The 14,553-nt window shown below is 37.7% G+C and overlaps 1 protein-coding gene across 2 annotated transcripts in view; it reads left to right on the forward strand.

The window, feature by feature from the left end:
• yju2 (YJU2 splicing factor homolog) overlaps positions 1-14,461 on the forward strand; it is a 36,358-nt gene extending 21,897 nt beyond the window's left edge. The window contains exons 1-8 of one of the 2 annotated variants that reach the window (XM_062041305.1): positions 5,759-5,900; positions 8,500-8,600; positions 8,698-8,842; positions 8,908-9,042; positions 10,554-10,735; positions 10,806-10,953; positions 14,023-14,182; positions 14,259-14,461. In XM_062041305.1, the coding sequence (XP_061897289.1) occupies positions 5,877-5,900; positions 8,500-8,600; positions 8,698-8,842; positions 8,908-9,042; positions 10,554-10,735; positions 10,806-10,953; positions 14,023-14,182; positions 14,259-14,359 (996 nt within the window). In that variant the 5' untranslated portion in view covers positions 5,759-5,876 and the 3' untranslated portion in view covers positions 14,360-14,461. Of the gene's footprint in view, positions 1-5,758; positions 5,901-8,499; positions 8,601-8,697; positions 8,843-8,907; positions 9,043-10,553; positions 10,736-10,805; positions 10,954-14,022; positions 14,183-14,258 lie in introns of those variants that run through there. The other variant, XM_062041306.1, reaches the window with a different exon arrangement.
• Positions 14,462-14,553: the final 92 nt, after the last annotated feature.

Genomic DNA, 14,553 nt, shown 5'->3' on the forward strand with positions numbered 1-14,553 from the left:
TTATTTTACTTATTTTTTGCCTAGTTTTGTATTTGTTTTGTATCATCCTGTGAGGTGTATACTACTTATTTTGTTTTTTTTCTTCGTTTTGTACATCATGAAGTTTTGCACTTCTTGTGTTTTTTTGTTTGTTTTCGTTATATTTGGATGTAATTGTTTGTTTATATGATATCATTAAGTAAGACTACGTACTATGTTGAAGGGGGCAGAAAAATATAAGATTTTTCTTCATCCTGCTCCTTCTCAGGCATTGGTGTGTAAATGTATAATTTAAAAATTGAGGTATAATTGTCTATCGATCAAAGATGCACATCAATGAAGGAGATAAATAAAAATGAAATGAAATGAAATAAGACACGTCGGGGTGCCCCTGTGAAAGAAATATTGCATCAAAAATCGTCTCTGTCTGGAGCCAACGGGAGGAGGGTGGGGGGTGGAGTTTACAGTTACGGTAGCACAATTAGCCCCGAACGGGTTAACATCACCACTAACGTGTTACACGTCTGTATCAGCGCTGGGGTCCAGTGCACCACACTTTTGTATTGTCGCTCGCTCCTTCGGCGGAGTGCTCGTCTTCCCCGCCCGGACTGTTTACAACGGGGGCGGGAGCGAGCAGGCGGGCGAGGGAGGGAGGCAGGGAGGGAGGAAGGAAGAGCGTGTGTCATAGAAAAGCGGCAAAATGTTTCTCTGCTTGCATTACGCAAGTGACGTCAATGCATACTTGCCAACCTTGAGACCTCCGAATTCGGGAGATGGGGGGGGGGGGGGGTTGAGTTGGGCGGGGTTGGGGGTAGCGGGGGTGTTTTTGTAGCCCGGAAGAGTTAGGGCTGCAAAGGATTCTGGGTATTTGTTCTGTTGTGTTTATGTTGTGTTTAGGTGCGGATGTTCTCCCGAAATGTGTTTGTCATTCTTGTTTGGTGTGGGTTCACAGTGTGGCGCATATTTGTAACAGTGTTAAAATATAAATAAAATAAAATATGACCACCCTCAGTGTGACATGTATGGCTGTTCCTCAAGTATGTCTTGCAATAACTTGCGTGTGTCTCTAGAAGCCTCATACAACATGTGTCTGGGCTGGCACGCTGTTAGTATGGAGAAAAAGATGACAGTGCCATCACGGCACGCCCTCGATATTGTCGAGAGCCTCATACCACAACGTGATTGGTAGATTTCTTCAGCTCCGCACACAACGCTGTCAAGCGCCATTCATTTAAAACTCGCGGGCCGCACTAACATTAAACTTTCATATTAAGGTGGGGGCCGCAAAATAACGTCTCCCGGGCCACAATTGGCCCGCGGGCCGCGTGTTTGAGACCCCTGCCCTAAAGGGACATGGGGGATTTTTTTTTTAATTATAATTATTTAATTAATTTTTTATTTTTTTTAAATCCGTTTATAAAGTTATATAAAAACAATTTTAAAAAAATAATTTTTTTGTATTTTTTTTTATAACTTTATTAAAAAAATAATTTTTTAGACATGTATCTCGTGCGCACGAGATAGTTTCTCGTGTGCGCGAGATACATGTCTAAAAAAAAAAAGTTTTTATAAAGTTATAAAAAAAAAAAATATTATAAATTTAAAAACTTTTTTTTTATAACTTTATAAAAAGTTTCTCGTGCACACGAGATACTTTTTATAAAGTTATAAAAAATTAAAAAAATTAAAGAATTATTATTATAATTTTTTTTTTAGACATGTATCTCGTGCGCACGAGAAACTTTCCCGAGATACATCTCTAAAAAAATAAATAAATATATAATTCTTTTTCTTTTCTTTTTTTTTTAGACATGTATATCGTGTGCACGAGATACATATCTAAAAAAATTTTTTTATAAAGTTATAAAAAAAAAAAAAAATTATACATTTTTTTTCTTTTTTTTTTTATAACTTTATAAAAAGTTTCTCGTGCGCACGAGAAACTTTTTATAAAGTTATAAAACAATTTTTTTTAAATGTATAATTGTTTTTATTTTTTTTTTTTTTGACGTGTATCTCGTGCACACGAGAAACTTTCTCGAGATACATGTCTAAAAAAAATATATATATATATATATATAATTCTTTTTTTTTTTTTTTTTTTTTTTACACATGTACAGTATATCGTGCACACGAGATACATGTCTAAAAAAAAAGTTTCTCGTGCGCACGAGATACACGTGTAAAAAAAAAGTTTCTCGTGCGCACGAGATACATGTCTAAAAAATTTAAAAAAATTAAAAAAATTATAAAAAAATAAAATTCCCCCATGTCCCTTTAGGGCTCTGTAGTATCATGTGTCAAACCCCGCGTCAAAAAACTGCGCTACAAAACGTGCTCATTGCAGCCATTAATCCTGACTTCCTCATTTTCATGAAAAAACATCAGCACAAATCGGTTTATTCATTTTTTTGTGTGGGTAAAAGTATCTAAATATTGTGCTCCTGAGTTATTATTGCTGATCAATTTGGATTCATTATTATATAAATAAAATACAATCGAAGGACCCAGATTTCCCTCGCCCGGACGCGGGTCACCGGGGCCCCCCCTCTGGAGCCAGGCCCGGAGATAGGCACAGAGGCAACGTGGGTCCCCCCCCCTCCAATGGGCTCACCACCCATAGCAGGAGCCATAGAGGTTGGGGGCAATGTGAGCTGGGCGGCAGCTGAAGGCAGGGCACTTGGCGGTCCGATCCTCGGCTACATAAGCTGAGCCAGATGAGGTGGTTCGGGCATCTGGTCAGGATGCCACCCGAACGCCTCCTTAGGGAGGTGTTTCGGGCACGTCCGACCGGTATAAGGCCACGGGGAAGACCCAAGACACGTTGGGAAGACTATCTCTCCCGGCTGGCCTGGGAACGCCTCGGGATCCCCCTGGAGGAGCTGGACATAGTGGCGGGGGAGAGGGTAGTCTGGGCTTTCCTGCTTAGGCTGCTGCCCCCGCGACCCGACCTCCGATAAGTGGAAGAAGATGGATGGATGGATGGTATTATATATTGAGTATATTTTATTTAATTATTCTATTACAGACTAAAAACAATGTCAATAAAGCTATTATTTGTTGTAAGTTGATCTATATTTCTATTTTTTCTTTTTCTTTAGGATACAATGTTATGCAGAGTTGTACTTATAACAATTTTATACATAAATTATACTATTTGTAGTCACGGCGTAGAGTGTAGGGTGCACAAAATGTTTTTTATTCCGTAAGAGAAAATAACTCAGAAGCGCTGGGATCTGGAATAACCGAAAGGCTTTTTATGTACAAAACCCAAAACCAGTGAAGTTGGCACGTTGTGTAAATGGTAAATAAAAACAGAATACAATGATTTGCAAATCCTTTTCAACTAGTTTATATTCAATTAAATAGACTGCAGAGACAAGATATTTAATGTTCGAGCTGGAAAACTTTGTTATTTTCTGCAAATATTAGCTCATTTGGAATTTGATGCCTGCAACATGTTTCAAAAAAGCACAAGTGGCAAAAAAGATTGATAAAGTTAAGGAATGCTCATCAAACACTTATTTGGAACATCCCGCAGGTGAACAGGCTAATTGGGAACAGGTGGGTGCCATGATTGGGTATAAAAGCAGTTTCCATGAAATGCTCAGTCATTCACAAACAAAGATGGGGCGAGGGTCACCACTTTGTGAACAAATGCGTGAGCAAATTGTCCCAACAGTTTAAGAACAACATTTCTCAACGAGCTATTGAAAGGAATTTAGGGATTTCACCATCTACGGTCCGTAAGATCATCAAAAGGTTCAGAAAATCTGGAGAAATCACTGCATGCCCGTGACCTTCGATCCCTCAGGCGGTACTGCATTAAAAAAAACACATCAATGTGTAAAGGATATCACCACATGGGCTCAGGAACACTTGGGAAAACAACTGTCAGTAACTACAGTTTGTCGCTACATTTGTAAGTGCAAGTTAAAACTGTACTATGCAAAGCGAGAGCCATTTATCAACAACACCCAGAAACGCCGCCGGCTTCGCTTGACCCAAGCTCATCTAAGATGGACTGATACAAAGTGGAAAAGTGTTCTGTGGTCTGACTGAGTCCACATTTCATATTGTTTTTGGAAACTGTGGACCAAAGAGGAAAAGAACCATCCGGACTGTTCTCGGCGCAAAGTTGAAAAGCCAGCGTCTGTGATGGTATGGGGGTGTATTAGTGCCCAAGGCATGGGTAACTTACACATCTGTGAAGGCACCATTAATGCTGAAAGGTACATACAGGTTTTGGAGCAACATATATTGCTATCCAAGCAACATCTTTTTCATGGACGCCCCTGCTTATTTCAACAAGACAATGCCAAGCCACGTGTTACAACAGCGTGGCTTCATAATAAAAGAGTGTGGGCACTAGACTGGCCTGCCTGTAGTCCAGACCTGTCTCCCATTAAAAATGTGTGGCGCATTATGAAGCCTAAAATAGCACAACGGAGACCCCCGGACTGTTGAACAACTTAAGCTGTACATCAAGCTAGAATGGGAAAGAATTCCACCTGAGAAGTTTCAAAAATGTGTCTCCTCAGTTCCCAAACGTTTACTGAGTGCTGTTAAAAGGAAAGGCCATGTAACACATTGGTGAACATGCCCCTGTGCCAACGTTTTTGCAATTTTTTGCCGCCATTAAATTCTAAGTTAATGATTATTTGAAAAAAAAATGTAGTTTCTCAGTTCAAACATTAAATATCTTGTCTTTGCAGTTTAATCAATTGAATATAAGTTGAAAAGGATTTGCAAATCATTGTATTCTGTTTTTATTTACCATTTACACAATGTGCCAACTTCACTGGTTTTGGGTTTTGTACCATGAAACTAATCAATTTACCATAATATGAAGTGCATTGAATTATGAACATCCACAACATTTATCATAGAAATAAATACTGAATGTGTGTATCTAAAATGCTTTAATTTACTACTTTTTAGTAGTTAGTAGCTTTATATCATGATACGAAATTATGTTTAGTACATTTATTATATAGGTGTAAAAGAAAGGGCATCTCTATCCTCCTTCAAAAAAAGAACACCTCCAGGCAACTTCAACCCCAAACTAACGCCCTCCCCTCCCTTCCCCTTCCTCATCATACCTCTTCGGATTGTAAATAATCAAATGTAAATAATCAAATGTAGACACTTTTTCTTATAATTTCTGATCTCTCTCTCTATGTCCACTACTTTCTGTACATATCATACCAAGTCGTGTCCTACACTGTTTCAATGTCCATTTCTCTGATATTGCAATTGTTGATGACTGAAGTGTTGATACCAACCAAACCTACCCCCCACCCCCCACCCCTCCATATCCCACACCCCGGATTGTAAATAATGTCAATAATTCAATGTATATACTCTGATGATTAACTTGTGTGATGACTGTATTATGAAAATAGTATATATCTGTATCATGAATCTATTTAAGTGGACCCCGACTTAAACAAGTTGAAAAACTTATTCGGGTGTTACCATTTAGTGGTCAATTGTACGGAATATGTACTGTACTGTGCAATCTACTAATAAAAGTTGCAATCAATCAATCAATGGAGAATAACAAATGATTGCTGGTAACACAGCTGTGTTACAGTTATTATACAAACATTTTATTTTAGCGCATTTTTATCTTCAGAAGTTTGGGTAACGTCATTGGATAGATCAACTTTATTGTCTAATTTTACGTAAAAAAAGGAATCAATGTATATCATTCGCCACCAGTGTAATAGCTCCCTCCGTCCACACGGAGCAGCACCTTATCTTTGTAGCACAAAAAGGCTCCCCCTTTAAGAGACAACCCGGAAGTATACTTTTTAGTTCGGCCAGAGAACAGCAAACAGAGAGGTTTGCGTTATCACTTTACTTCTCACTGTTGGTGTTCGGCAAGTCTAAGAATGTCGGAAAGAAAAGTACTGAATGTAAGTATGAATCCAAAAGATTGCACTGTCTTGTAATCGTTACAAATAGGTGTGAATAAACTACGGTGACTACCGAACAAGCTAGGCTACTGTTAGCTTAGCTTAGGGTTGCCAAATGGTTGCGATTAGGGCTGGGCGATATGGCCTTTTATTAATATATCGATATTTTTAGACCATGTCACGATACACGATCTATATCTCGATATTTTGCCTTAGCCTTGAATGAACACTTGATGCATATAATCACAGCAGTATGATGATTCTATGTGTCTACATTAAAACATTGTTCTTCATACTGCATGTCATTTTAAACTTACATGCAGAGAGGGAAATCACAACTAAGTCAATTGACCAAAAGTGTATTTATTAAACAGTTATTAAGCAGTGGCACAAACATTCATGTCATTTCCAAAACAGAAAGTGCAAGATTGTCAGAGACATTGTAAAACAAGCTATTTGTGCAAGATGTCACTAAGATGACAAATCAAAACAACACTAAATTAAAGTGCACTTTTTGTACAGAACTCCACTACAATAGTTTAAAACAAATAAAGTGCACTTTTGTGCATGATGTCACGCAAGATATTTCAATAACTGTCAAATAAAAATGAGCTGCATAATAGGAAATCAAATAGTGTATGTCCTTTGCTATGTGGTAGGTTCCTGCGGACGTTATCTCCTTATGTTGTTGACTATTTTTTTCATACGGTGTTGATGTGGAAATGGTTGCCTAGGCATTTTGCGGGTGTGGCACCGGCCAGAGATGTTGACATGCGGAGTTTCAAGCACTCTTCATTCTCTAGCGGGTGACTTTTCAAATGATGTTACATATTAGCAGTAATGCAACGCTTTTGCCTCACACTTGACAAATTACGGTTGTCTGTTCGACATCTTCCCGCTTGAAGCCAAACCACCGCCAGACGATGGACCCCCTGCTGTTTTTCTCGGGAATTAATTCTTCCTTCGTTTGTTACCAGATTCGCACCTTCTCTCTCTCGTATTACCACTCGCACCAAAGCTAACGTTACCCACGCCGCTACCTCTCTGCTCCGCGAGGGCGTATACGTATGTGACGTATGTAAGAAGGTGCGCTTGTTTTATCTCTCTGTGAGAAGAGTGAGAAGAGCCTGTAGTGTAATGCCCGCAGCTAAAAGCAACAGTGTGAGAACGTATACTCAAATATCACGATAGTCATTTTCTATATCGCACAGAGACAAACCCACTATATATCGAGTATATCGATATATCGCCCAGCCCTAGTTGTGACCATAATCCAATAAAAATGCACAATTCATAGACAATATATCCTAAAGGAATTTACAAACGTTGAGCTAAGGAAAATAAAGACAATATACAGGTATATTAAATACCCAGTTCTTCCCAAAATGAAAGAAATACAATTTAAAATTATTAATGGAGTTACCATTCAAATATTTTTTTTAAACTTAAATTTAGCATGGAGGTTTATGGCTGTTATATCTGTGGAGCTGTAGAGGATGTCAATCATCTCTCTGTGAAATGTGAGAGAGTACATGTTTTGTTTTGGGAGGAGATTAGAAATTGACTGAGAGACAAGGGTGTGGAGATGTCCCCATTCTCTATAGAAGAAAATTTGATATTTTTTATAAACGACTGTAACCTAGAAATGTTTGTCAACATTATTGTGCTCCAGGGAAATTTTTTTCTACATAAATGTCGATTTATGAAAGTTCAGTTCAGTTTTAGTTTATTTCGAACATGCATACGATACAATGTAATGCATCACACAATTGCAGTTGTTTCATTACAGCACGTCCGAAAAGGAGTAGGAAGAAGCAGAGTTTATTTAATCCTACCCCTTTTCATACCAAAGCAATGTTATCCAATGTCCTTGTTCTCTGTAACAGAACAGTGAACAAATAAATAATATACCATAGTAAGCATCCATCCATCTCCTTCCGCTTATCCGAGGTCGGGTTGATGATGTTGTTTACAACAACACAAGCAGATGATATGTGTTGTGTGTGTACGGATTGTTCGTTCTAACTTTTAGCTTCGTAGTTAAGTCGGTGTTTCAAGTGGCCGTCGAGACACTGTTTAATTTAGGACACATTTCCCAAATACATGTTCTTTTACCTCACAATGACAGCATTTCACTCACATTTATGTTCATTTCTGTGGTATCCTGCGTTTACAGCGAATTCCGTTTTGGTTTTTTTGGGCCAATTCTGTGATTCCATCCGCGGTTAAGTGTACGTGGAAATCATATGGCCATACTTTTTTGTTGAGTGTGGTGATTATTGATTATGCATATTAGTGCTGTGTCAAATAAATAGTAGCAACCATGGTGACATCCCAAACTTCTTGTTGACATGCTCTTGTTTTCTAGTCATACGCTCACGCATCCAATTCACTGTTACAAACTCAAGAATTTGCATGCTTGTTGCGTGGCACATTAATCATTTTTTTCCACGTGAACATTTCTATGATCGTAAAAAAGGCAACATTGAAATTGTGCTCAAAATGTTATTAATTGTCCAGCCCTAGAATAAACGTCATTGTATTGTTGGTTGTTGACTACTTATAGAGATAATTTCCACATATCCTCCTTGTTTTACAGAAATACTACCCTCCGGACTTTGATCCGGCTAAAATCCCCAAACTTAAACTCCCTAAAGATCGACAGTATGTGGTCAGATTGATGGCACCGTTCAACATGAGGTCAGTGAACGTCTCATCGTCCCTATTGAAAACAATGCAGACTTGGGTTGGGTTGGGTTGGGTGCTTTTTCCTTATTGTTGTTATGCTCATCTGCAGGTGCAAAACATGTGGCGAGTACATCTACAAGGGAAAGAAGTTTAATGCTCGCAAAGAAACGGTCCAGAATCAACTCTACATGGGACTTCCCATCTTCCGTTTCTATATCAAATGCACTCGCTGTCTGGCTGAGATTACATTTAAGGTGAGTTTTTGCTTATATAATTGCTGTGCGATGGTGAAAGTGCTTTATTTTTTTAAATTATTTAGACAGATCCAGAGAACACGGATTACGCCATGGAGCACGGCGCTACCCGCAACTTCCAAGCGGAGAAACTCATCGAGGAAGAGGAGAAGAGAGTCCAAGAGGAGCGAGAAGAGGAGGAGCTGAACAACCCAATGAAGGTAACCATCTAACATCTAGAGATGTGACGTTCCTGAACAAATTGAGTCTTTTAAACAGTTATTTTAGGTGATCGATGAAAACCGATTCCTAGTTCTGAGCCGTTTGTTTGGGCGCCGTTTTTTTATGAATTTCCAAATTTAGCGTTGGCAATTTCCCACTCTGCACATGACGGCCACCTAACTAGCAACTGGACGAGCAAATGAGTCAGCGTAAAAGTAAATATAGCAGCATTAGTATTAACTTTTTTTTTTTAACAACATATTTTTTATGTAGAAATTATATATACCGTATTTTCCGGACTGTAGGGTGCACCGGATTATAAGGCACGCTGCCGATGAATGGTCTATTTTCAATCTCTTTTCATATATAAGGCACACCGCATTAAAGGAGTCATATTATTATTATTTTTTGTAAATTGAAAACAATTCCGCCACATCATTTAAGGTGGCCCGCGAAAGCCTCAGTAAAGTACTTTAAATGTATTTGTTGTTTTCATTTTGACAGAAGAAAAAATCATGTAATGCATGAAATTGCATATATTTTTATCTCTTATGTTTGACTGCCATCTACTGGTCACATTTATCATTACACCATGTACCAAATAAAATAGCCTTGATGTCGGTAAGCAAAACCAGAATTATTCCTTACATTAGGCGCACCTGGTTACAAGGCGCACTGTCGAGTTTTGAGGGGGAAAAATGATTTTAAGTGCGCCTTATAGCCCGGAAAATACGGTAATTATCATTATTTTTATATTGTATGTGTTTTCTCTTATTTTTATTTGGAGTCAGTTTTTGGGTTAATTATTCTAAAGGGACAGCACGGTGACACAGGGGTAAGTGCGTGTGCGTCTTGGGTTCGATCTTCGGGCTCGGGGTCTTTCTGTGTGGAGTTTGCATAGGCTCCAGCAAACTCCGACAGGGATAAGCGGTAGAAAATGGATGGAGGGATATTCTAAAGAGTAGTAGTTCAACCAGATTTGGCAGTATAATTTGTACTCACATTTTTATAGTGCAGATTTTTATTGTAATTTTATCGATACTTTTTGTATCTATTAATGCATTTTATTCTTACTTATTATTTATTTGTGTTTTTTTCTATATTGATAAAATGATACACATTTTTTAGGTGAGGGGAAATTCAAACTAGTGATGTCACTGCCAAAGCATGGAAATATGGCACCGCCCTATAGAATGTTTACAATGAAAAGGCTACAAAAAAAGTTATAGCCAATATTTCAAAATAATTCCCACCAATAGAATATTATTTGTGTAAATTAAATGATTCTGATCTACTTCTTATCAAATAACTGATACTAGTGATTGTTTCCTTGATTTAAAAAAACAGTTAAAAAAATAACTCTAATAACAAGCCAGTCTTTTAAACAGCTCTTTGAAAGGAACTGTTCTTCAAGATCCAGCTGCCTTCAAAGAGCCATAAATCCCATCTCTACTAACGTCACAAGGTGAATGTATACATTCAGGACTAAGACTTGATGGTTCTTGGCCAGGTGTTGGAGAACCGCACGCGGGATTCCAAGATGGAGATGGAGGTGCTGGAAAACCTCCAGGAGCTGAAGGATCTCAACCAGAGGCAGGCTCAGGTGGACTTTGAAAGCATGCTCGGTCAGTACAGGGAGCTGGAGAAGAGAGAGAAGGAGCGAGAGAAAGTGGAGGACGAGCTGGAAACCAAGTGAGTGAGGACTTTTTTTGCTGTTTTGTTTTAACAATTCGACCCTCTAAAAGCTCAGTGTGTTTTACAGAGACATGTTGGAGAGAGCCCTCGTCAAAAGACTAAGAGACTCCGACTCTGACAGTGGAGAGGAGAGCAGCAGCAACGTCCAACCAAAGAAATCCAGCAGTGACAATCCGACAGATATCCTCACAGCTGACAAACCCACCGAAACACAGGTTAGTTTGACCACTGATATGTTTTACTTATTGTTTCGACAAGTCACAACAAATAATTTATGATGAAGTTCAGTGTTTCCCATAAACTGCCAAGATACCTGTGGTGGTGGGGGCGTGGCTATGGGCGTGGTCACCATGACATCATCGAGTAATTTGCATAGTTTACTACAATGGTATGATTTTCTCTAAAAAGGCTCAAAAAATGTATACTTACTAATTAATAATAACAGTTTTGTTTTAAACGTCCATCCATTTTACAACATAATTACAACACTTTATGTACATATTTATATACAGATTTGAACAATAAGTTATTAACTGAAATATATTTATTAATTGTGGTTCTTACAAAAAAATATATCTTATAAAAGCTAAAATCTCCCTTAAAGCTCTGCCCCTTTAATTAGTGCATACTAAATAATTTAACTTTAGCCTACTACTACAACCATATTATTTACCAGCAACATAAAGTGAAACAGAGGCAGAGGTGTCCTGCCACAGTCAGTAACAAATAAACAGAAAACAGTAGTGGTGGTAGATAGACACAGAGCTTCATCAAACATCTGATCCACTGAACAAAAAGCTCCAAAAATCTTGAACTTTAGACTGCCATCAGTTTTACTCCCTACACTTAACCTTGTGTTTCCTACTGCCTGCAGACTTTGCACCCTTTGTTATATACACATGTTGTGTTTCTAATATAAATACATTTAATAAAGTCAAATACAAATAAGGCAACAAGAGAAGTATCCTACACTTCTCTTTTGTATAGTAAATCTGAACAGCCGATATGGGCATCTACATCAACTATATGATTTGCCTGTGAAGCTGGACAAAACAAAAAAAATTGTTTTATTTTTTAATTTTTTTTATTTGTGGCGGACGTAATTCTTTCGTGGCGGGCCGCCACAAATAAATGAATGTGTGGGAAACACTGAAGTTGAAGACCACCTATATGTATGCGGTCTCATAATTTGACATGACAATATTCATAGCAGCTCCATGTTTATTATGGCTAAAATATATGTATTGTATATCATTTATTTCTATGAAGGTTGTCATTCATCCAGTTCGTTATCATCTCAGGGCATTCAATCGACTGCACTTGGACTGTTTGGTTTGTCTTGGAAGACGTTTCGCCGCTCATCCGAGTAGGCTTCATCAGTTCGTGCTCATAGACTTAGATTGGTTAGATCTAACCTAGCGGCTGGTGCCAAAACCCCAAATATTTATACTCTTAAAAACCAGGAGGGTGTGCCTGGGCAAGGATGGTTTCGCCCTATCGTAGTGAGAAAAACAACTGTTTTAATGCTAACGAAATGTAAGAATTTTGCAAGGTTGCACCTGCTGGCCATAAGACTTAACTGCACTTTTTGTCCATATAGATTAAAATAGTGTTTATGTATGATATCTAGTCTTAGACATAGGGCTGCACGATTATGGCCAAAATAATAATGAATATTATTTTCGATCAATATTGAAATCATGACTATTAATTATGTTAGTTAAAACAGAGTTGGGGTAGGGTGTGAACGTGACACCAACATGTAATTTGTAATGTCTAATAAAAAGGCTACTGATAAATGGTATCCCTATATTTAAAGACAAATACTTTACTTATTGTTCATTAATATTATCAGTGTGTCATCTTTTTCTCATTAGATGATGCCTTTATTTCTATTTTTACATTTTAAAAGAAGTATTTTTTTAAAAGTTATGCACATGTACATGAACATATTTAACTTATTTAAATGAGGATGAACTATACAGGGCATCACCATGGAGACACACTCATTTACTGCACATCATCTTTTCATGCTCCTACCTATGGCGTTTTGCTGTGTTTTCACACAAGCAGGAGACATGTACCCTTTTTTTATGGGCATTTTAGCAGCAGTCCTGCATTGCATGTACAACGATACGCTCATTGGTGAGAAGCCGCACTGCAAAAAGTCAGTGTTCAAAAACAAGAAGAAAAAAAAAAAAAAATTGGGGTATTTTATTTGAACTAAGCAAAATTATCTGCCAATAGAACAAGAAAATTCGGCTTGTCAAGACTTTCCAAAACAAGTAAAATTAGCTAACCTCAATGAACCCAAAAATACCTTAAAATAAGTATATTCTCACTAATAACAAGTGCACTTTTCTTGGAAGAAAAAAAAAATTGACCTTTTTTGCTCAATATGTTGAAAAATATTCTTAAATTAAGTACATGCTAGTGCCATTATCTTGACATAATGATATGCGCTCGGCATCATGATTTTTTTTTCATGCTTGAAGTAAGAAATTATTACTTTAAAAAAGTAATTTTATACTTTGCATTTGTTGATATTCTAGTTTCAAGCATGTTTTACTCAATATAGGTCATGAAATCTCAGCAACAAGCTGTATTATCTTACTGAGATAATTTAGGGCCAAAACCCTTAAAAAAAGTAAAACACTCTTAACACTTAGTGAGAAGAATTATCTTATGAGATAGAAAATAAGCAAATATCACCCTTATTTGAGATATTTAATCTTACTTAGATTTCAGTTTTTGCAGTGCGCACGTAACTCCGCTCATGTTTCAAAAAAATGTGTACTTAAAGATTTTTTTTGGAATAAATATTCTATTTTTAGAAAAAGGAACATCGTTAAAATTAAATACTTTTTTTATTTCTGACTGTCCAAAATGTTGACACACACGTAGGACGCAGGATTCTCATCTGTCAATGGTCTGTCTGTTCAGCGCGAGCACTGATCCCACAGCCGTGTGTGGAACTGTCACTTTGCTAAATAAAAGGCAAAATAGCGCTTGCAAGGAGCACTGGTTATAACTACTAACTTACTCTATACTTATCACTATTTTTAATACTAAGTATTTGTACCATATGTGTGTATATTTTATCCGCTGATGTATTTCTTTTGTAGTTGTAAAAAATAAAAAAATATATCGGCCGATACGTTAAAAGAAGGCTGATATGTCAAATTGCCAAATATCGGCACTGATGATTGGTCGATCCCTAGTTTGTGCTCTTTGTGCGCTTTTCTGGTTGTCATATTTAGCGTAATTGTGCTTGATTTTTGCAGGCGACCTGTGTGAAGAGGGTGAAGGTGGAGACCTGGGAGAGGAGTGTGGGCACACTGGGGGGTAAGGGGTCACTCGGATCCCTTGTAGTGCGCAAGAAACCTGCAGTCAACAACACGGCGAGTCCAGCGCAGACGTCTGGTGCTGGTATCTCACTAGCAGGTAACAGAAAATGAACTTAATGGACATTATATAACATATGACATTTCTCCATCTCACTGCTTTGTTTTTTGTGCAGCTTCAAAGAGTTCCAGTGTCAGCACGGCCACACAAAACGGATCGTCGTCTCTCAGCTTGCTGGGCGCTTATTCTGATAGCGAGAGCAACGACAGCGAATAAAGACGGAACACGCATTAAATGGAGTGCCCCGTTGTGTACAAATCAAGTAAAACTGTCATTTTGTAAATATATTTTAGTCCATAATAAAATTGACTAAGCTGCGGGGTTTCTGGAAATGATTTGTACCTGCAGGATATTCACTTTAAAACTGTTAATTAGAAGTGAATAGGATTTATCAATTTTAAATAAAATAT

The sequence above is a fragment of the Entelurus aequoreus genome, linkage group LG03 (genome assembly GCF_033978785.1).
Source record: "Entelurus aequoreus isolate RoL-2023_Sb linkage group LG03, RoL_Eaeq_v1.1, whole genome shotgun sequence".
Lineage (NCBI taxonomy): Eukaryota > Metazoa > Chordata > Actinopteri > Syngnathiformes > Syngnathidae > Entelurus > Entelurus aequoreus.